Below are 23,780 nucleotides of genomic sequence, written 5' to 3' on the forward strand. Positions count from 1 at the left end.
TCTCTAGTTGTGGCGAGAGGGTGCTACTCTTCATTGTGGTGCACGGGCTTCTCACTGCAGTGGCTTCTCTTGCTGCGGAGCACAGGCTCTAGGCGCGCAGGCTTCAGTAGTTGTGGCTCATGGGCTCAGTAGTTGTGGCACATGAGCTCAGTAGTTGTGGCTTGCAGGCTCTAGAGTGCAGGCCCAGTAGTTGCGGCACACGGGCTTAGTTGCTCCGTGGCATGTGGGATCTTCTCAGACCAGGGCTCGAACCCGTGTCCCCTGCATTGGCAGGCAGATTCTCAACCACTGCGCCACCAGGGAAGCCCTCAAATTTTTCTTTTAAGGTAAGTCATCCACTGGACAAGAAAACCCAGCTTTCCTTAGTGGCTGTGGTTTTAAATCTTGCTTTGGGGCCCTCTCTGCCAAGCAGGACTGCCCGTCAGAGGGTGAACTCTGGGTCAGAGCACAGGAAGGGTCCAGGTGGCTCTCACAAGCTTGGAGGCTTAGACAGACATGAAGGACCAAATACTTCAAATCGTAGAAGTACACTTATTTTGACCGTGGTTTTAAAAAAAAAAAAAAGACACTATACACTAGATCAAGTCCTTAAATATCCAAGTTTCTTAAACAGAGTAGAAAACAAATGATGAATAACGGTTTTCATATGTTCCAATAATTGCTTGTTCTCACATTTTTACTAGGATATGAGCCCCCTAGGACACAAGCTTTAATCTTTTAATACTCATCGTAATACAGTATGACACACAAAATTGGTGTTTAGTAGATATTTGCTGAGTGAATAAGGGCTGAACGAATTTCCCTTCTGCTTTTTGAGTTCATATCTTACACCATTTCTGGTGCTTCTAACCATCACACAGTGATGTTGTAATAATCATAGTATACCTCATTTCTTTTTGAATATTCTTCCTAAATTTGTGAAATGGCCTCCTATTAGTGAAAGAAGGAATGTTTCCATTGCAGGACATTGTTGCCACAAGCGTTGATTCCTGAGCCAGACACCACTATGTGGTGGTTCTGTCACATTGAACAAGTAAATTAGTATTTCTGTGCCTCTGCTTCCTTTTATATTAAACAGGCATAATAATAGTGCCAATCTCAAAGGGTTTGTGCTAATTAAATGAGTCGAAACCTGCAAAGAGTTGAGGATGATAGATCCCTGATATTCATGGGCACTCAACAAAAGTTAGCTCTGTTTTCCAGCACAAATGTGGGTGAAGATGACATCCACATACGGACTCAAAGCAGACTGGGGGGGGTCACTCTGCCACCCGCTTCCCTAGCCCCCCCAGAGACTGGCACGTGTTTGTAATGAGAATGGCCCTCAAAGTTCCAGTATGGCCCAAACTATGTCTCTTCCTGGATTCACTGACCACAGTCATGCCTGGGCCAAAACAGCACCTCAGGGCGTGGGGGGGAGGGAGAGCTGGGGTGCATTTTTGAGAAGCCCCCCACACGGTTCAGACATGACGATCCTCCTCCCAGGTGAGAACCTGTGTCACAGGGTTAAATGGAGCCTCGTCTCTCTACGTCTTTAGCGTGAAACCCCCGTCACCTCACCCGGAGGCAGGCGGTGTGCGTTTCCCAGTCCCCGATCCCTGCTCTGGCGATTTGCTTCCCTCTCTCTTCTGGTACCATTACAACTGTCTGAAAATACCCGGGCTCTCCTAGGAGACCTGCGTGAGGTGTACATAACGTGCTCACTGTTGCTACTCATAGTGGCCGTTCCTCAAGCACCGAGACCTCTTCCAGAAAGAGCTTTCCATCTCGCCATCACGCGGAGGTGCTGGAGAGAACCTCGAGCGAGCCCTTCTTGGGAGGGCAGTAGGTTTGGAATCACAGCTTATCCGGGTCGGCCTTCTCCGAAGAAGGAAGCTTGCAGCCGAGAGAAGGTAGAAGAGAGGCCACAGGGGCGCAAGAAGATATGCTGGGCCGTAGGGCGGACGTGAGGGCTCAAGCGCAGGTCCAGCCTGGGTGGGCTGTCTGGGGGCAGGGACCAGGAGGTCTGGGGAGACGGAAGCCTTCCGGAATAAAGAAGTCGGGTATCTGAGCCACGTTTCGTGTTCTTTTCCCTAGTGTCTCCTTTCCTCGAAAAGGTCCCTGAATGAGCACTTCACAGCTCTACTGGAGACTCCACGATTTCATGAGTGTGCTTTTACAGTCTGCAGTAATTCCAGGACTTTGGCTCTTTGCCATTAGATAGTGTGCTTGGCTGGAAGCGTATAATCTGGTGGGCCGCTTTGTTTTTAAGTTTAACTTTCAAGTTGAAATAGCAGTGACTCATCCACATGACAGGTGATATTTATTTTGTTTCTTGACAATTCCGCACGAGCATGTTGTTACTACTCGGGGGAATTGGCACACTTCCTGGAGGATGACACCCTCTGTAAATTCCACGGAAATAACTCCCCAGTGTTCAGACACCTCCCGCCTCCGCTGCCGATGGGGCCTGTCTCCTGGGGGGGCCTTTGAAGACAGATAATTAGAGAGATGAGCTGGCAGAGACTGCAGGCACCCTAGATTTCTAGCACGGGTGTTTCAAGGATCTGCCATCCCTTGGATGAACCGTTTCTGGCAAAGCGCGCCCAAAGCTGGCAATGGGGGCGTGGGAAAATGTGTTCGTTATGACAGGTGTCGCTCCTGCCCCCAGATGTGACTCCGAAGCCCCGGAAACCCGCGGCCTCATGGTGGTGTAGCAACTGCTTTTGGCTTTGTTAGCGTGTTGTTTTCTTCTTGTTGTGTATGAGAAGAAAATATTTATAGAGAAAACATTCAAAGAGCATCTTCAAGCGGCAGCACCTTTTCTTTACTGTATTTTCCGTGCCCCGTGGCTGCCGTTGTGTGTGGTCTAAGGTGTGTGCTTCAGAAACCCTCAGGTGTGTCCCGTACGGGAGGTGGTTGGTGTGAGGGCCACTGGGCTGGCGCTGAGGCCATTCTCCTGGGCGCCCGCGGTCATCTTGGGCCACGTCAAGGTAGGGGCCAGGGTAGAGCCCTCCCACCCCCTGCGGAGGTCATGAGGCCGAGAGAGGAAACTGCCAGAAATCCTGTTACCATCTGCCGGCGGGCACTGGGCAGGCTGGGCCAGTTTGAGATGCACCTTCCAAATGTGAACAGTCACAGCTGCCGGTTCCTAAGGTCTAGCTTGCTAAGTAGGACCTTTGGGGGATGTTAGCCAAGCGATAGTAAACCACGGTAACCTAGCTTAGAAATATCAAGTTCATCTCTGTAAAATATGCAAAACCTATGGGGGCTTCCCTGGAGGTCCAGCGGTTACGACTTCGCCTTCCAGTGCAGGGGGTGCCGGTCCCATCCCCGGTCGGGGACCTGAGATCCCACCTGCCTCGCGGCCAAAAACCCGAAAACATACAACAGGAGCAACATTGCAACAAAGTCAATAAAGAGTTCAAAACGGGTCCACATCCCAAATAATCTTTCAAAAACATATGCAAAACCTCAAGCAAAACAGTAACTTGCCGAAGTAGCAAGCGTGAAACTTTAAGAAACCCAACAGAACGGCTTCTTTGGGAGTAAAGGAACTGAAGAGAAGGAAGAGAAAGACACAGGTGCAGTCCCGGTCCACCTCCGCCCCCGCCGCCCTCCCCGTGTAAATACTCATTCTTCACCGAGCTGCGGTGCGGGCCGTTGCTGCCGGCGAGTCGGTTACAGGCCCTCGGCCCCCGCCCGGCTCCCCGGCTCACAGCCGCTCTCTTCTCGGACCGCCCGGCCACTACCCCCCGGCTCACAGCCGCTCTCTTCTCGGACCGCCCGGCCACTACCCGTGGTCGCTCTGCTTCTCTTAGCAGCAGCTGGTTTGGGAACATGACTCACTTCGGCCCAGTGAGATGCGAAGGGAAGTCTTGCTGGGAGGTTTCTGGAAAAAAGCCTCCTCTCACTTGAGACAGCCCTGGGAAGAGAAGCCCTCCTGGTCCTCCGAGCTTTGTTATGGCTGGACGCGCCCCGGGGAAGGAACCGCGCAGCCCGAGGACCGGGCCAAAGAGCGGGCCCCGGGGAGGAGGCGGGAGGGGGCCCTCCGATCTCACGGCTTCTTTCCACTGACGTCAAGGCATGTTGCGACAAGGGACCCAGGGCTGCGTCTGAGACGTTGCTAGGCTACGCCAGGACGCACACATAGGGAGCCGCAGGGCTGCACCCGTTTGTCCACAGAGCTGGAGCTCACTTTAAACGTGGGTGGTTTTCCCAAGCAGGCTTTTCCTGTCTTCTCTGGAGGAGCGGCGCTGTCCTCTCCAATCACCAGATATTTATTACTTCTTTCCTTAAGTCTCTTCAGCTCTCTCGACTCGGGTTCAAAGTTATTGCTTTCCAAATAATACTTAAGAATATGAATTATGGGATATTAGCAGTTAAAAAAAAAGAAATGAAAACAGCATTATTCAGATGGAAAGGAGTTAAGTGGAAGAATGACAGATGAAACCACAGCTCAGAATCAATGAGGCATTATTACAGACTGTTAGAAAATAAAATAGGAGGCATTTCAAATAGATTTTGGCATATGCCTTTGTGGCTTTTGGATATGAGTTCAGGTTTAGTTCATCTGTCAATGATGAGTCAGTGTAACGTACAATGGCTGTGAAACGGGGCAGCCTGGTCTGGGGGGGTCCTTTCTCTGGTCTTCATCATCAGTGACTTTAGTTTCAAAAACTGTTCTTTTTGAATTTATGCTATCTTATTTTTCTGCAGAAATGTCTTCTGCTTTTTACTTCTGAATAAATTCACGAGTTAAAATCTAATTCTGTTCATTTTAAAAAAGGCTCTGAAATCTTTCTCAGCATTGATCAGATTGCAGCTTTTTTCTTTGTTTCTGGTATTTTTTACCATGTTCCTCCAGCTCCTCGGGTGAAGTTTGAACACAAAGGTGGGACAAAGGATGGGAAACTAGGAATCAAAAACCACGGCGGAGGCTGCGGCTGTGGTAGGAGCCCGAAGGACCAGGGCCGGGGCGGTGGGTGTCTTTTCTTTCTTTTCTTTTCTTTTCTTTTCTTTCCTTTCCTTCCTTCCTTTCTTTCTTTCTTTCTTTTCTCTTTCTTTCTTTCTTTCTTTCTTATTTTTATATTGGAGCATAGCTGATTAACAATGTTGTGTTAGTTTCAGGTGTACAGCAAAGTGTGTCTTTGTCTCAAAGTAAAAGCTCTAGCCTGGACATCCCATGAAGTTGCATGTTTTCCCCCAAACCTACCCCTCTTATTTCCTAAGGTCCAGACTTGGTGAGTTTAGAGTATATTGAGAGTATATGGTGAAGGAACTTCTGCCCTTCACCGGACCTGAGCAATTAGAGCAAGTTTCTTTCAAAGGCCACACGGCAGGGGTCGAGCCCTGAAGCCCGTCCTTGTCTACCTACTGGAGATGGGCAGGGGATGAGAGCCAGGCTCAGGCCAGCCATCTGCCCCTGAAGCCCGTCCTTGTCTGCCTACTGGAGACGGGCAGGGGATGAGAGCCAGGCTCAGGCCAGCCATCTGCCCCTGCCCTCCTGGACGCTTTGTATGTCCCTTCTCGCTCCACGCGCCCCATGGACTCAGATTCTCCCGTCATTCGGCGGATTGTCATTTGTTCAGGTAGGTGGTCCCAGGTTGAGTCTGTGTGAGCCCCTTGGAGCTGCCCTCTCCCCAGCCCCTTTCCCCTTCATGCACTTCCTTCCTTTCTAGAATACTCAGATCACCTGGGCTCCTGCTTCCTTTCCGTGCTCTGGCCCCGTTTCTCCATGAAACTGGTTCCCTTGAGTGGAAAATGGATTGCATAAAAACAAGACGGGGCGCTCTCGGTGTCTTGGTCTGCTCAGGCTGCTGTAACGGAATTCCACAGACCGGATGGTTTCTGAACAACACTTCTGGAGGCTGAAGTCCAAGATCAAGGCCCAGCAGGTCTGGTGTCTGGTGAGGGCCATCTTCTTGGTTCATATCTGGCTCTCTTCTCCCTGGTCCTCATACAACAGAAAGGACGAGGGAGCTCTCAGGGGTCCCTTTAATAAGAGCATTAATCCCACTCATGAGGGCTTCACCCTCAGAAACTAATCACCTCCCAAAGGCCCCACCTCCTAACACCGTCAGCTTGGGGTTAGGATTCCAACACAGGAACTTGGGGGGACACAGACATTCCGTCCATGACAATGTGCTTCTTGATATTAGGGCTTCATTGCCTCTAGTCCCCGGTATGTTCAGGGCCAGGAGATGGGCAGACGCGTAGACCCCTGGGAGTTTCAGTGTTAGATGTTAACTTTGTTAGATAAAGCATCTTAATAAGTGAGGTGATATATGTTTACTTTTTTTAACAAATTGGGTATTGATGCATACCTCAGATGTACATTTTCTCTATGCTTGTTTTTTGTACTGTAAACATTCATCTTTATCCAACATATGAGTATTCAAAACTGATACTGACGCTTTACTGATCAGTTTTATTATTGCATTGTTCGAGAACATTTAGAAAGGTATTACATTTTTTAGAAAAAAAAAACCCTGAATATTAAGAGTCTCTATAATTCTCTGCAAAAAAAGATATAAGGAAGGGACAATTAAGTTACAAATAGATTTACATAAGAACGTTAAAGATTTCTGCCCCAACTTCCTGCAGTGAACCCAGCTTCAGAGCGTAGACTTTATCATCAAATTAAAAAGGGGAGGAGGGGTATCAACAGTATGAAGGACACATCTAGTGAGCTGCTTATTTTAAAACGCTGGGACCTCTTGTATCCGTGGATTGAGTCTTTCTGAAGACACTTAAATGACACAGCTGCCAGGGATCTAGATAATGGAATATCCTCAGGATGTAATTTGAAGACATTTTCTAGAATCTGTTTTGTTCTATTTGATTTGCTCATTTTTACTTTTCTCTATAGTCAGAATTCATGCAAACATGTTATTCTGGCAGCGCCCCTGTATCTAGATGGGCTTATATTAGTAGTGAACGAAATCAATAATTTCGGCAAATGTGTGGATTATCTCTTCACTTCTTTTTTTAGGAGAAGCATTTCCACTGTTTACTTATGAAATGGTACCTAAAGCCAAAACATTTCAAAGAATGTTTTATTTTTAAAGTTTCTTTTTTATCACTAATAAAACAAGTACGTTTGTTTAATTTGACCTCCCTTTGATCTTATTAAAACAGAATCAACTAGGCTATTTCCCAAATATTCATCTTCAACACCCCCCCCTCCACTCACCACTTTAGAACTTCCAGAAAATGCTTTTGCTAAAATTAAGTACAACGTTTCATATTTGTGAGTTGTTCCTCACTGGTTAGTGGATTATTTCACATGATTACCTCTCAGTGTTTGCTTTGATTACCTTTTGTTACTGCATAGCTGTATTTGGACAAGTGTTTTCCTTTTAAGGGACAGGGTGCTATGTTTTCTTTTGTCACGAACAAACAACAATGTTAAAAACATAAAAGGGTTGTTTTTCTTCTTTGTAATGGACATTCTATAATAGAAACCCTGAAATGCTTAGCCGTGCTTAACCGTGAGTAGATGTGAGCAGAATAAGAGTGGGAAGGTTACATTTTATATTAATATACTGCACATGATAAGATAAAGGTTTCCACTTTTCTTGAGGTCGTCCATATAATACAGTTTTACTGTATTTTTTTCATTGGTGAGACCTTCATGCTTATAACTAAAATGTTAAGATCCATGCTTTGTGCTTCTGTTTCTTCTCATGTCTGATGAATGCAACTAAACCCATGGGTAACCCACGAATACACGTAAACTTCCTGGACCTCCAAGCCATGTCCCGCTAGAGGCAGTGCTGGAAGACATCAGAGGTTGTACCTTGAATTGTCTGGTTGTTTTGTTAACTTACCATCATAAGCTATAGCAGATGATGAAAGAGTTCTTAATGTCGTCTCAAAAATAAGGAGAAAATCAGTGGTACCTCCCACAAGACATATAAACTAAGGGGTATCATTTCCACCGTCCTGTTAAGAATTAGGAAAAGTCTTCCCTCTGTGAACTCCTACCATTTCCAAGTGATTTGTCTTATTCTGAATGTTGGTCTCCTAAGTGACATCTTGGTGCATCCATACAAACTACTCTCAGATTCCCAAAGGAGCCACTTCCTGTCACATCCATTTCTTTGCGTAGCTGTCCTCCTGTCCTACCCTACCTGCCAAACTCCTCCTCCTCCTCCAAGTCTGAGCTTGGTGACATTTTCCTTCAAGATTTCCTGACCACTTTCCCCCTCCAGGCAGACAGTTTTCTTCCCTTTGTACTCTCAACTATACATATATCTGATGATACCTGTAATTTGACTGGATTATAATTTATATCAAAAAGCTTGTCACCCTCTTAAGGGCGGGAATCATTGTTCTTTGTGTCTCTGGTGTCTGGTTTTGTGCTTGATAGATTATTCTGGCTTATTTAGTATTTATTGACTAAATGAATATTTGGTATCTGACTATATTCTTTCTTAAGGATAGGATCATTCTGTTCCCATTAATTATTCAAGGATTTCCTCGTGTTTTCATGGGTTTATATTCAAAACTGACCAAAGAGGACAAACTTGACATTTGAAATTAAAACACTTCAGTAGAAGATCTAATGAGACAATTGCATCTTGGGTATTCACAGCCTTTCTCAGAACTCTGTTCCCAGGCAGTTAAAACGAAAGTGTAGCAGTTCTGCGAGACAAAATGCACCGGAAATTAGGGAGCTGTTTGTATTCAGACCGCTGTAATATGGAGCTCGTTCTTTAATGGGGAACACTCAAGGGAAGGAGAGGGCTGGGGTCTCACAGAGCCGGGTAAACAAGGGCGTCACTAGGGGTCTTTGGGAACGAAGACAAGAATGAAGATGGTCTCATCTGAGTCAGTGGAGGAAGAGAGGTGGTGCAGGTCATGGAGAGCAGAGTGGTCCTTTGGGGTTAGCCTCTTCAAACACGAGGGTGGTGTGTTTCTAGCCAGCACTATTTCCCAGGAGCTCAGGGCTCGGGTTCCATGTTCTCAGTCCCAGAGCAAAGGATGTGGTTCCTCAGCAAAGAACTTGGAAGTGATCGTAAACCTTCTGAGTGAGGCAAAGCTGAGCCTCATAGTCTCCAGGGGATTCTTGCTGGTGTTGGTTCCATCTGTTGATGGCAAATGTTGGTTGCTTTAGGGTCCTGGATATCAGACATTGTGAAAGAGGGATTCCTAAAGTGAAAAGGAGCAAAACAAATTGATGTAGAAGGTTGTATTATAGTGAAGACTCAGGAGCTGAGCCCTGAGGGGCCTGGTCTAGGGGGTCTCAGGGTTGCTGGAGGAGCATCTGTTGGTTTTGCAGGACAGCTTGTCAGGTGTCCTGAGGGTCTCGAGCGAGGCTGCCCACAGGCATGTTTACCTCTCGCACAAAGGCATGTGCCAGACTATCCTGTGGCCTGTCCAGAGAGGACCCTGCCCACCTGTGATCATGTTGTTGGGCTGCAGTGCCCAGGGCTCCTTCAGATCCTGGGGAGAAGCGCCAGCTGCAAGATAACTGGAGTCCAGATGGGGGGTCTGGGCAGACTGGTGCCAGCTCCTGCTGGTGCCGAGATATTAGTTTGGGGGCCTGTAGCCAGATAGTGAAGGAAACCCGAAGAACTGGCAATTTGGTAAGAATGGGCAATTTGGGCAGGGTAACAAGATCTGGGCCAATATGCAGATAGGGGTGGAAACTGGTTTTTCCCTAGAGGAAAAGGAAGTCAAGTAAATCTCTACCAGACAAAAAAGAGTTTTCACATGCATCAGGTCCCTGCAGTCTACACAGAGGTGCAGAATAACTCAGCGAACATGGCTAGACTCTGAAGTCCTGGAATGGTGTGCTGTAAACAGTGCAGAGTTTCCCATAGAAACAAAATTTTTTTCTATAGTCCCTCCCCCAATAATCAAAGAAAGATTATTTATGATCACAGAATAAGGCTGGTCTCATTAGCTGTGTTTACATAGGGGCAGCAAGAATGGTAATTTACCATCTAGGCCTTAGGTTTGATTTGCAGGATGTTTTCATAAGGAATCTTAGATTGTAACATTTAAAAGCCTCTTGGGGCAAGGAAGCCAAGCCAAGGGCTTGCTGTCAGATTTCACCTGCGGTGCCTATAAATTTGGGTGAATTCCTTTCTTCTGAGGTCTCCACTGTATCCTATAGTTCTTGGGCCTGCTGCAAAGTTACTCCCTTACTCTAAGATCCCTGTAAGCCAGGGACCAGGCTCGTCATAAATAAGCTACAAGGATATATTGTACAGCACAGGGAATATAGCCAATATTTTATAATAACTTTAAATGGAGTATAATCTATAAAAATTTTGAATCACTATTTTGTAACCCGAAACTAATATAATATTGTAGATCAACTATACCCCAATTAAAAAAAAAAGAAAATAAGGAAATCAAAAAAATTTTTTTGAAAGAATACTATTTTTTAGCTCTGTTTAAAATACTGAGAGTTCAATTTCCTTAATATTTGAGAATTTTAGGAATATTCAGTTTATAGGCAACTTATTTCTAAGTCAAGAGCTTCTTTAAGAGATTTTATAATCTCAATTGGTAACAACATCTCAGGATGCTTTTCTCAGGATGAGGGAGAATGGCCTTTCTGAATTATAGGCACGTGCGTGCACACACACACACACCCAGAGCTTGTAATTTCAATTTTAAAATTTCACTCATAGCTCAAAATTTCTCTCATGGCATAAACACAGAAATACAAAATTCAGTCCAGATATCTACTCCCTCATGGCATGAAATTCTTAATAGTTTTGAGCTGAAAGTAGGAAAATAAACAGAAAAAACTAAGAAGGCAGATTCTCTGTCATCTATCAGGCAACAAAGACAAGATCTCTGTGAACCATCAACCAGTTTATGGTGATCAAACCATGAAACCAAAAGAAGCTGGCACCAGAGTGAACACTCAGAAAGAATAAAAATCAAATTCTTACCATGGTATCAATGGACAAGAATCTGGACTTCAGGACAGGATCTGGACTTAACACTGGGACCCTGGGTCACCACTCAGGAAAGGTGCACAAGGACACCTTCAGCCCTGGTTAACTGGGTGGGGAGACGGGGCCAGTCCCTTCCAAGTCACAGCACCAGAGCCAAGAAAATGGGAATGCACAAGACAATGAAGATCATTCTATTCCGACTGATGTAATAGGGAGCATGTTCACTAATGAAGAACATTGCAAAGAAAAGGGGGGGAGCCTGGGGCTCTACAGAGACAGGTAAACCAGGGGGTCATCAGCAAGTCTCGTGGGAATCATGGGGAGGATGGAGGAGGGCTTTTCTGAGTCACTGAGGAAGAGTGCTGGTGGGTCCTGTCTCGGAGTAAGGAGAGAGCAGTGTGGTCCTTTCAATTATGCTTTTCTAAGAACATAACAGGGTGGGAAGAGCTCTTTACCAGTGTTCTAGGTTCTGGGGCACAGGGATCAGATAAAGTTCAAGTTTGTTATGGAGAATCAACTTTGTTTTTTTTTTTTTTAATTTTTATTTATTTATTTATTTATGGCTGTGTTGGGTCTTTGTTTCTGTGCGAGGGCTTTCTCTAGTTGTGGCAAGCGGGGGCCACTCCTCATTGCAGTGCGTGGGCCTCTCACCATCGCGGCCTCTCTTGTTGCGGAGCACAGGCCCCAGACGTGCAGGCTCAGTAATTGTGGCTCACGGGCCCAGTTGCTACACAGCACGTGGGATCTTCCCAGACCAGGGCTCAAACCCGTGTCCCCTGCATTGGCAGGCAGACTCTCAACCACTGCGCCACCAGGGAAGCCCAGCCAATCAACTTTGAATAGACTGGGAATGCATCTTATAGGACAGGTAGATCCAGGTCTCAGTCTTAAAGGACTATTTAATTTTTCAACACTGAATATGGTTGGTTCTAATAAATGTTAGCTGGTCTTTCTTGGTCTTTTCCAATAATTTTAAATAAAATATACTTTTATTAGATTTGTATGCTATGAATATCACCTTACATACAGATTTCATGGCCGGGGTGGAGGAGGGTCAGATTATCATCATTAACAGAGAATAAAGTGGCCGAACTTTCTCCCCATTTTTATTACCTTCGTTGAAATGTGACATGTAGCAAAGGTTACATAGATAAAGGACTAACTTAAGAGGTGGCTTGGGACTTCCCTGGTGGCACAGTGGTGATGAATCCGCCTGCCAGTGCAGGGGACATGGGTCTGGGAAGATCCCACATGCCGTGGAGCAACTAAGCCTGTGCGCCACAACTACTGAGCCTGCGCTCTAGAGCCCGCGAGCCACAACTACTGAAGCCCACGTGCCACAACTACTCAAGCCCGCGTGCCTAGAGCCCGTGCTCCACAACAAGAGAAGCCACCTCAATGAGAAGCCCACGCACCGCAACGAAGACCCAACGCAGCCAAAAATAAATAAATAAAATAAATAAATTTATTTTTCAAAAAAGAAATGGCTTGTATTCTCATGAAATTACATACTGTGAAGGTTCTAATTTGAAAAACTGCTAGGGTTAATATCTGCTCTCAACAGAATTATTAATCACGTAGCACCCTAGGAGTAATTCATTGTCTCGTTTCTTAGATGAGACATGTGAGGTAAGGAAAGGCCAAGTGGCCTGTCAAATATGAAATCGCTAACAAGTGAGCTGCAAAAAGTTGTCCTGAATTACAGTCTTATTCTGGGTCTACTAGCATCTGATTGTATTTCTTATGCTTCATATATTCTTTTTGTATAATTGACTGTTATAAGGTATTTTCCAGTAGTGAGAGCATTCTAAGAGGAGGAAAAATACCTTGACTTTTGTGTATAGAAATTCTATTCCACTCAACAGAGCACGCTGAATGCTTGCTACACTTCAAGTACTATAAGGGATAATGTGATACTTGACCCTTTGAGTTGTTTTTGCAACAGTTGTCATATGCCTTGCCAGTTAACAAAATATTCACCTGAATAATGGTTTAAACTTTTTTCTTACAAAAATTTTCAAACAGAAAAAAAGTGAAAGATTGTACACTTGTTATCGAACCAAACTTGGGTCCACTCACCCACCGCATAGCAAAGCCAATTTACTGACACTAGGCTGTGGTGAGGGAAAGTCCAGCATCTGTTGCAGGGCCCAGCAAAGAGGACATGCTCGGAAGACCCGAGCCCCCCGATGGCTTTCAGAGAAGGGCTTTTAAAGGCAGCATTTGGGAGGAGGGCTGCAGGATGCGTGACTTTCTTTTGATTGGTTGGCGGTGAGGTAACAGGGTGGTAGTTTAGGAGTCTTAATCACCAGCCTCCTGGTTCCAGCCAGTCTGGGGTCTAAGTGCTTGTGGTCACCATCCTCCACCTGGGTGGGGGTGGGAGGGGGCTTAGTTCTTGCGGAAGAGCTCAAAGATACGTGTCAGATCATTCTGTGTGTCCCTCGAGGAGGAACTAGGACCCAGTTTTATTGTTTCTTGACTGATTTTCCTTTGTTTCTGCATTCCCTCACTTCTGTAATTAATAACTGCCGGAGTCTGCTCTTTGGAGCTCAGGGAAGGCCTAGGAGACTGAAGCCTTTTTTCTACAAACAGGAAACAGGGGACACACAGGGGATTTTGTACGCAGGAGGGCCCTGCAGGGTCCTGCTCAGTTTCCACTGTTTCCACTGATAGAGAATAATTTAGCTATTAATGAAACGAAACAGACAAAAAACTAGCAGAGAGGACAATTAAAATAGAAAAACGGAGAGTCAACAATGTTCTGTTGCCACTGAATTCACCTCTGGAGCCAGTGAAAGGTGTGCCTGGAGGTAAGCTGCCCATGGACTGTCCTTCACTGGTGATGACGTTTACCGACCTCTTCAGATAAACCTGCTGGGCATCTCAGTGGGAGACCTTCAAGACTGTTGAAAGATAAGTTTTTCTAAAGGCACATCATAACTCTCTTAATAACAGAAAGTGAATGCATTACTTAACTCATTAATTAGTGATGGAACCAGAAAGCTCTTTTGTCCTGTTCAGAGGAGAATCCACAGAGCAGACACATGGATGGACCACAGGAGTTCTGAAATGGCCTTGTTAACACATCCAGAGCTGGCTTTTTTCCCCAAAAGTCAGTTAAACCTCCTTGGGACAGACTTTGCATTTCTATAGATAAGAATTATTTGCATTACTTTCAGTTTTCTACAATAAACAGAGTTGTAAAGTAGCTCAAAAACAACGAAAGGCATAAACCCCATAGAATCAGGCAACCCTGAAGGGTAAGTGTGACAAACAGTGCACAGTTTTCCACTGAAGACACCCAACAGTCTTTTGTTCCATTTAAAAGTATTTCTCGGGGCTTCCCTGGTGGCGCAATGGTTGAGAATCTGCCTGCCAATGCTGGGGACATGGGCTTGAGCCCTGGTCCGGGAAGATCCCACATGCCGCGGAGCAACTAAGTCTGTGCGCCATAACTACTGAGCCTGCACTCTAGAGCCTGTGAGACACAACTGCTGAGCCCATGGGCCACAACTACTGAAGCCCGCGTGCCTAGAGCCTGTGCTCTGCAACAAGAGAAGCTACCGCGATGAGAAGCCGACGCACCGCAACAAAGAGTAGCCCCCACTTGTCACAACTAGAGAAAGTCTGCGTGCTATGCAGCACCGAAGACCCAACGCAGCCAAAAATACATAAATAAAATAAATAAATTTTTTAAAATAAGATCAGATAAGCAGATACATTTACTCTTGTAAAGGGCCTTGTACTCAGAGTGAGATGTGACGCCATTGGAGTGAAATGATCTAAGTCTAAATAGTACGACTCTGGCTTCTATGTTGAGTATTGAAATTGGAGGCTCAGGATTTCAGCAAGGAGGTGATTTAAGGGGCTTTGACAGTAACATCACTTCATCTGTGTGAGACATGGGATGTTAGGGGTGGAGGTGATGAGAAGGGGTCTGACTTTGGATACATTTGGAAGGTTGAGTTGATAGGATGTGTCAATGGATTGTACACGAAATTAATAAACAGAAACCCCATCACGCCCTGCAGTGATAGCAGAGCCCAACAGGAAGAAGAGGGACTCCTTTTCTTTCCTGGCAGTGACTCAGCCAGGGACAAGCCATGGACTCTGTTGAGATAGCTCTCCCAATTCCGCTTTCGCTCTATAAAAGCCATTCTCCTTTGTTTGCCCCAAGGGGACTTGCACGTGACCCGCCGTGGTTGCCCACGTGGAATTGCAGTTTTCTGCGGATCCTGAATAAACCCCTCTCTGCTGGAGAAATATCTGGCAGCCTTCTTGTTTCAGGTCACAGTTGCATATGTGGGGCATGAGAAAAAATTAGAGAGTCAAAAATGATGAAAATGCTTTTGACCTGAGCAAGAACAGAATTGCCATTAACAAATGAAGCTGTGGAAGAAATAGGTTTGGGAGAGAAGATCAGTAGTTTCGTTGTTTTCTTTTATCATGATAAAATATATGTAACAGAAAATTTTGCCAATTTTAACCATTTTCAAGTGTTCAGTTTTGTGGCAATGTTCAATGTCGTACAACTATCACCGCTATTTCCAAAACATTTTCCTCAATCCAAACTAAAACTCTGTACTCATTAAGCAATAACTCCCGGTTCCCACCCCACCCCCAGACCCTGGTAGCTTCTGATCTACTTCCTGTCTCCATGAACTTACTTATTCTAGATATTTTATAAGTAGAATTACACAATATTTGTCCTTTTATGTCTGGCTTTTTTCTCTTAAGCGTGATGTTTTCAAGCGTCATCCATGTTGTATATATCAGAACTTCATTCGTTTTTGTGGCTGGATAATATTTCATAGTATGTATCTGCCAAATTTAGTTTATCCATTTACCTGTTGATGGACACTTGGGTTGTTTTCTCCTGTTGGCTCCTGTGAGTAATACTCTTGTGAAAATTCACATACAAGTATATGAGTCCTTGTTTTCAATTCTTTTTGATGTATTCCAGGAGTAAATTTGCTGGTCGTATCGTAATTCTATGTTTAACTTTTTGAGGAACCACCAAATGTTTTCTACAGTGGCTGCATCATTTTATATTCCAGCCTGCAGCATATGAGGCTTCCAACTTCACACCATCATCAACACTTGCTGTTTTGGGTGGTTTTTCTTTTTTTTGGTTGTTTTTTTTGTTGTTGGAACCATCCTGGTAGCTAGAAAGTGGTATCTCATTAGGTTTAGGTTTGAATTTCCCTAATGACTAGCGGTTTTCATGTGCTATGGGCCATTTGCTTATCTTCTTCGGAGAAATGTCTATTCAAGTTAATTTTTGTATATAGTGTAAGGCAAAGATCCAGTTTTATTCTTTTGTATGTGGATATCCAGTTCTCTCAGCATCATTTGTCAGAGACTATTCTTTACCCATTAATAGTCTTGGCAACCTTGTAAAAAATCAGTTGACCATGGATGTGAGGGTTTATTTCCGGAGTTTCAATTCTCTTTTCATATCTATCCTTATGACAGTACCATACACTTTGAACACTGTAGTTTTGTAGTAAGTTTTGTTTTGTTTTGTTTTTATAGATTTATTTATTTATTTTTATTTTTTTTGGCTGCGTTGGGTCTTCGTTGCTGCGTGCAGGCTCTCTCTATTTGCGGCGAGCGGGGGCTACTCTTCGTTGCGGTATGTGGGCTTCTCATTGCGGTGGCTCCTCTTGTTGCGGAGCACGGGCTGTAGGCGTGTGGGCTCAGTAGTTGTGGCTCGTGGGCTCTAGAGTGCAGTCTCAGTAGTTGTGGCACACAGGCTTAGCTGCTCTGCGGCACGTGGGATCTTTCCCGACCAGGGTTGGAACCCGTGTCCCCTGCTCTGGCAGGAGGATTCTTAAGCACTCTTCCACCAGGGAAGTCCCTGTAAGTAAGTTTTGAAATCAGAAAGTGTGAGACCTCCATCTTTGTGGTTCCCTTTCAAGATTGTTTTGACTACTTGGGTTTCCTTGGAATTCCATGTGAATTTTAGGATGGATTTTTCCATTTCTACAAAAATTGCCATTGGAATTTTTATAGAGATTACATTGAATCTGCTTTGGCAAGCATTGTCATCTAAATAATATTAAGTCTTCCAATTCATGAACACAGGCTGTCTTTCCATTTATTTAGGTCATCTTTAATTTTTTCAGCAATTTAAAAAAAATTTTTCAGTGTACAAGGCTTGCATCTTCTTTATTAAATTATTCCTAAGTATTTTATTCTTTTTGATGCTATACAAATGGAATTGGTTTCTTAGTTTCCTTTTCAGATTTTTCATGACTAATTATAGAAATACAACTAAGTTTTGTGCATTTTTTTTGTTTCCTGCAACTTTGCTAAATTCATTTGTTAGTTCTAACAGTTTTTCTGGATTAGCCAGGGTTTTCTGCATGTAAGATCTTCTCATCTGTGACCAGAGGTAGTTTTATTTCTTCCTTTCCCATTTGGATGTCTTTTCTTTCTTTTTCTTGCTTAATTGCCTGACTAGAGCAGTGGCTTGGGTTTGGGCATGTCACATTTGAGATCCTTATTGGCCCTCCTGACAGAGGAGTCAGATAGACAGTAGAGTCTTTGAGTCAGGGCACCAAGGAGTAGGTCTGAGCTAGAGACGTGGAACTGGGACTGCTCGGCCTGTTGCTGCTGTATAAAGCCCAGAGGCTGTGTGAGAGGCCACGTGGGCAGTGAGTGTAGGTAAAGAAGAGAAGCAGCCTGAGGTGCAGTCACGGAGACGAAGCCTAGTGATGCCGAAGTCAGGAGAACTTCCTCTTCCCATTCCCCTTCATCCCTTCGTTCTAGAATTGAGGATTTCCCACCGATGAAACCTTACAGGCGTCCTTTGGATGGTTCCCCAGAAGAAAGTAAGTGCCTTGGAATGGCCTCCTTCTGGGTTTTACTTGGATGTGGCCACACCACTGGGCCTGTGTAGGTATCATTCCAGGGTGACACTGAAGCCAGACTCTTATTCAGCGAAGAGAGAGACTCCTCCGTGAAGGCTTTGTCTCCAGACTCGACCCAGGGAGCTGTGCTCACGTTCCACACGTACCCGAAACAGAGGAGAGCTGACACAGGAGGATCCAGAGGGTTATCTAAAGGACAGGGCGGCGTCATCCATTGCTGGGTTGCTCATCTGCCACTTGTGAGACGGCTTCCTTTGAGTATCTTTTTCATTCGTCTTATCTCTTCCTCCACGCTCCCTCGATACACCCATGGGGCTCACAGGCCCTTCAGTCCCATCATGTGTCCCCAGGTCCTCTGGGTGTCTTTGGTTCCTCCTCATTCATGCACAGGACCATTCAGGGCACCGACGCATGTGCCATGGTGGGTTCGTGGTTATACCAAGCAGCTGGATGCATTTGAAGTACATCATGTGAGCTGAGACAGTGTATGAATAACGTGTGTTCACATTTGTTTTTTAAATAAACAGAACATTTGGCTTAATATATACCAAATTATTGATATTAAATGATTGTCATTTCTGGCTGGTGGAACTATGGGGGAGTTTATATATCTAATTACATATTTTTAAAGCATTTAATTCTTTGCCATCAGCATGCATTTCTTATACAAGTAAAAAGTATTTTTAAACTTTTATTTTTAAAAATTTACATTTCCAGTTAATAGGAGATGCCAACACATAAATAAGCAGTCCCATTATCTGTGCTTTTGTGTGGAAGGAGTTAAAGAATTTGCTTGACTCAGGTACACACATTACTGTGTACCTGTGTCCAAGACAAGAAAATGGTTGCCTAGAAGCCTTAGGAAAAATGGTTTCTAAGCCTGCAAGAAAAACGCCTTTCTTACCCTCTCCTTCCTTGGAAGTTTATTCACAGTTTGGCACTTTGGGAGGTCTGCTAGCCAACTGGTAGGACGAACTTCAGGAGGGAAACTTTTTTTCTCTTCCACCTCATGTCCTGGATTATTTTGGGTTGGTTTGGGGATAGTATCTGAGTTTCTATCTCTTGGGCTGTTTTTTTTCCAGGAATATAAAGTTTTTTTCCTTTGATATATGCTTAAATGTTTACTTTTAAGTGATGTAACTTTTCAGAAAACATATTAAAGTTTATTTCTGTGGGAAAAATATTTTTTATATTTTTGACTGTTTTTTGTTCCTTCTCTTTTGACATCTCTAGCCAACAAGAACATTAGTCATGACAAGCATGCCATCTGAGTAAGTACTCATTGTTTTGATAACTTTCTCCTCAATATAAAATTTTAGAGTTTTTGTTCATATACTGTGCTGCTGTGCTCTTGGGCGGCTCATACCTCTGTGCTGTATTGCTGTGACTCTAGATACTTAGTATTGGAGTTAGAAGATCACTGGAAATAAAAGAGGTGGTTAAAAGACTGTGAACAGTTTAGCACTGAAGACCTCTTGAGTGGTTTGGACAGCATTTGGAGGCGTTATAGTATTTGCTGTTCTCTTGCTTGTCTCGTACCTATTGGCTCTACATGTCCGCCATCCCCACCCCATGAAGGGCCCGTAAGCGGAGCCTCACTGGTGGAAGCATTTCCCTTAAAGGTCTTAAAGAAACGCTCTGGTGGTAAGCTTTCTACCGCTGCGTTAAAGCAGCTGTGTGCACATCGTGTGGGAGAGTTCACAGCTTGCTGGCGTGCTCTTATCACCATCCTTAAACTTTTAGCACGATATAGAACATCCAACAAAAATACAGTGCCATATTCTTCGCAACAGATCTTTGAATTCTCGTTCAAAGGGGAAAATTGTGTTTTTTATATCTATCAGAGGTTTTAGGGCTTTAAGACATTGATCAAAACGTTGGGGCATCTCAGTGAAAAACAGGCTGCAAAAAGAGTGCATGCTTCCAACACTTTCTGTAGTGGGATCCCTTTCCACCTGTGGCATGAAGTTACAAGGACCGGTTGTTCACACCACATTACCTAGTGAAAAAGGAGAACACTCACAATTTCTGTTAATGTCTTGTGACATATATTGGTCACCCTAAATAGTCTAATACAGAAATGAATATTGAATACAGGTCTAGCATTTTTAAGAGTCTATATTTTTGCCCCAAATTAAAAAAAAAAAAAAAAACACTGATAACTAGTTATTTTCCCAGTTGAAGGTTTGAAAATCAAACTCTTCATTTAGGCCATATTCTCTTTTTTATTCTTTCTAGCACCACATATACTTCTTGTCTGAAGGTAAGAACGAGACCTAGACGTTCTGAGGCCATATTGATTAGCCCTGTCTTGAAAAGATCCTTGTTATTGATTAGCACATCTACAAATAGCCAGCAGCTCCCAGACTTGGAATGAGAAAATCACAGATATGCAGGAACGAACGAGGTTTCTGAAGAGCCTCTGGGTTAGAGGTTTTCACTTCTTTTTGTTTTTGTTTTTGTTTTTGTTTTCTTTGCCTTTTGTCCCCCCCAGTTTAATATTTTCCACAACCCCAATAAGCACAGATCCTCTGGTTGAAGGGGTGATGGGACCCGACCTTGACCCATCCGTCTTCTGTACCCTGGGGATCCCTGAGAACTTCTCACCAGGGTAGAGGTCAAGCCTTTCATTTCACAAGTGGAGAAACGGGTCCTTGTGATTGGCAAACCCAAGTTCATTGGTGATAAAAATAAGAAATGCTGTAAAGTGGATGGGGGATTGTCAGAGACGGTCTGCACAAGCATGGACAAAACTGCCTCCTTCCCTTTGGAGTATAATTTTTGGAGAAGAGAGAAGTTTATTTCTTAACTCACTGTTCACGTCATAGTGTGGCTCAGAAAGCCTACATATTGTTTGTGTTTCATCGGGGATTTCCAAAACTTGCCTGGAGACCGAGGGAGAGGAAAAGTGGAGAGTTGTTTGGGAAGGAAGTTAGAGAGGAAGAATATTTAAAGAGAAAAAAAGCGTTCTTAAAGCATTAGTGGAATGACAGACCAGAAGATGAACACTGATGAGCTTTGTGAAATTTGCCCTGAGATTTGATCCGATGACTTAATAAAAAGGACCCCTTTTTCCCCCTCTTAGTAGAAAAGCGATGTGTTTGACTCTCAGCAAATGTTATATTTTCCAAATAAAATGAGTGAGAAGCTTGGTCCTGACCATGCACAAATTGGTTCAAACGGGACACAGAAGTAAATAACTGCCGTGGTGTCTGGGCAGGTGTCAGGAGGTCTGGTGTGGGATGCTGGCTTGCCCCACCCCGGGCACATGGGGAGACCCCTGGTAGCGTTGGGGCCACCGTTTTCTCAGCCATTAGAATAGGTGGTTGGAGTTGAGATCTGAAATTTTTTATCTCCCCACATTTCAAGTCATCGACGGCAAAGAAATTGACATGAGCGCCATAGCCGACATCGATGCAGAATTCTTCCGGTTTTTTACGTTTTAATTCATTGCCATCACCTCGATGTTTCTGCTCGGGAAACACATCCATTGCGTTGGTTTTTCTTCCTATCTGGCAGAAAGCAGAAAGTGGTCATCCAGGTTGTGGATAAACGGAAGGGCTTCTCCTTGGCGGGGGAGGTGTGTGGCCGCCCCACGCACGTGCTCGCCGGGAAGCCCCGCCGCACCCAGAACGCGCTGCCGCCGGACATCGCACGCGGCGGCTGGATTCTCTCCTTCGAGTGGGAAAGCCGCTGCGTCAGCGAAGCGCGCGTCTGGGTTAGTGTCCTGAAACAGGGCGTCCGATGGCTTTGGTCAGGCCGAGTGGTGGCCCTGCATCCGTGTTATCACGCTTCCTCTCCGCCTGCTCTGGTCCCTCTGGCTCCTCACCGCCAGCCACTGCTGGTCCCCAGGAGGACGGGCAGGTAGCCTTCCAGACACAGACCTCGCAGCCGCGGGCAGACACAAGATCAGGGCAGACTTGGACGGAAAACGTCCAGTGCATGTTCTCACAGTCAGATGCACTTTCTTCCGTTTTTGACCAAGAAATAATGTGACCTATGTTAACGATGGTTTAAAAAGCCAAAAGAATTCAGTGATTGTTTTCACAGATGGATTTACTTAGGGTGAAACATGTTCATTTAATCCTGTTTGGATATGTTTTATCTTATGCATATCTATCTTTAACATTACTTGCCCTTATTTCTCTGCATTAAATGTAGGGTTTTGGGTTTTTTTTTTTAAATTATTTTTTAATTATTTTTTAAGAATTCTTTTTTTTCTTTTAATTAATTAATTTATTTTTATTATTTTTTTTTAGCTGTGTTGGGTCTTCGTTTCTGTGCGAGGGCTTTCTCTAGTTGCGGCAAGCGGGGGCCCCTCTTCATCGCGGTGCGCGGGCCTCTCAGTGTCGCGGCCTCTCTTGTTGCGGAGCACAGGCTCCAGACGCGCAGGCTCAGTAGTTGTGGCTCACGGGCCCAGTTGCTCCGCGGCATGTGGGATCTTCCCAGACCAGGGCTCCAACCCGTGTCCCCTGCCTTGGCAGGCAGACTCTCAACCACTGCGCCACCAGGGAAGCCCCTGGGGGGTTTTTTCTAATCATTGTTTTCATTATTCTTGAAATTGAAATTGTTTGTTACTCTTTCTGTTTTTACTTTGATCCCCAACCTGTGGTCACTCCAAAGCATTGCTGTCTGAGGGTAGCATCATTTGTTACTTGCGTTTCCATTTTGCATCCGCTAAGTACCCACCCTCCCTTCTCCTTCCCCTAAGCATGGTGTTATATTAATACTGTGTTAGTTTAAACTGGTAGAATTATAATACACAAGCAAACTGTAGATATATTTTCAAGAACAGAGGTGGTCTTTTTCCCTCGTCATGATTTAACCCTGCATCGGTCCAGTACAAGAGGTTTAGGACATTAGTGCTTAGAGTCATGAAGTGGAGAAGGCTGAAATTCCCCCCAAAAGTCCTATTTGCATAGGCGGCAATTGGGGATTATCTTACCTAATTATGTCTGAGTACCGATCCACATTTATTTGTATGAAATGTCACTAATAACTCCAGCTTCCGTGCATGAATATCCTATTTGCCTTCTCTCCAGTTCACAGTGTCTCTGTCTGTTTATCAGTCACCTCTTCCTTCCCGGGTGTCTCAGAGGGAGAGATGTTCTTTATCTTTTATGAGGCCAGGCAGCTGTACTTGATTCTGTGCCCAGCCTATTCTCCTGGAATGTGGAGCCAGCAGAGAGGTCAGGCATGAGGGCCGGCGTTTACTGCTGCCAGGCGTGGAGACCGCTGCCTGGGTGCCCCCTGTGTTTCTGCTTCGTGTCCTGCCAATGTTCTCCCACTAATCACACATGGAAACGGAGCCAGGTGCACATTTAACTTCTGGTAACCATATGTGGAATTAACCACTCTCTGTGGGATTAACCACTATCTGTGAGCAAGGCAGGAAGTAAAACATGTTATTTGATAAAATTCCAGGGCTCGGACAAGACTCCCCGCCTGGGCCTTCCTGCCCTGAGGGAGGAGCCTTGCCCACATGACGTAAGTGAATTGATTAAGTGCAATAAGGCAAGAAAACGAAATAAAAGGCATTTAGGTTAGAGGGGAAGAGGTGAGACTAGCTCTGTTCTTAGACAGTATGCTTGTTTATGTAGACAATTGCAAGAAATCTATACCAAAAAGCTCTCAGAACTAATAAGTGAGTTCAGCAAATTGTCGGGAAACAAGGATACAGTAATACAAGGTCAACAACGAGGTATTTATGTACAAATCTAACAGAAAAAGATGTGCAGGACCTACCTGTGTGCTGGAAACGACAAAACACTGATGTAAAACAACAGAGAGACATACTGTGCGCATGGATTGGAAGACTCGGTGTGGTTAAAATGCCGCTCCTCCCCAAAATGATCTGCAGATTTAAATCATTCCCACTCAAACTCACGGGAGAATGCTTTGACGATATAGACAAGCTGACTCTAAGATGTGTATATGGAGAAAAAGGAACAGAGTAGATGAAACAGTTTTGGAAGAGAAGGACAGAGCTGGAGGCATACGCCCC

The 23,780-nt window shown here is 44.7% G+C and overlaps 1 protein-coding gene across 13 annotated transcripts in view; it reads left to right on the forward strand.

Moving 5' to 3' along the window:
* Nucleotides 1-23,780, forward strand: part of MCPH1 (microcephalin 1) — a 348,745-nt gene that overhangs the window by 55,902 nt on the left and 269,063 nt on the right. For 6 of the 13 annotated variants that reach the window (XM_082444086.1, XM_082444091.1, XM_082444095.1 and 3 more), the window contains exon 10: nucleotides 19,010-19,047. The exons of 6 other annotated variants lie outside the window; for them this stretch is intronic. In XM_082444086.1, the coding sequence (XP_082300212.1) occupies nucleotides 19,010-19,047 (38 nt within the window). Of the gene's footprint in view, nucleotides 1-19,009; nucleotides 19,048-21,295; nucleotides 21,462-23,780 lie in introns of all 13 variants that reach the window. One more of the 13 variants, XM_082444090.1, reaches the window with a different exon arrangement.

Source organism: Balaenoptera physalus (assembly GCF_965194825.1).
Source record: "Balaenoptera physalus genome assembly, chromosome: 21".
Classification (NCBI taxonomy): Eukaryota; Metazoa; Chordata; class Mammalia; order Artiodactyla; family Balaenopteridae; genus Balaenoptera; species Balaenoptera physalus.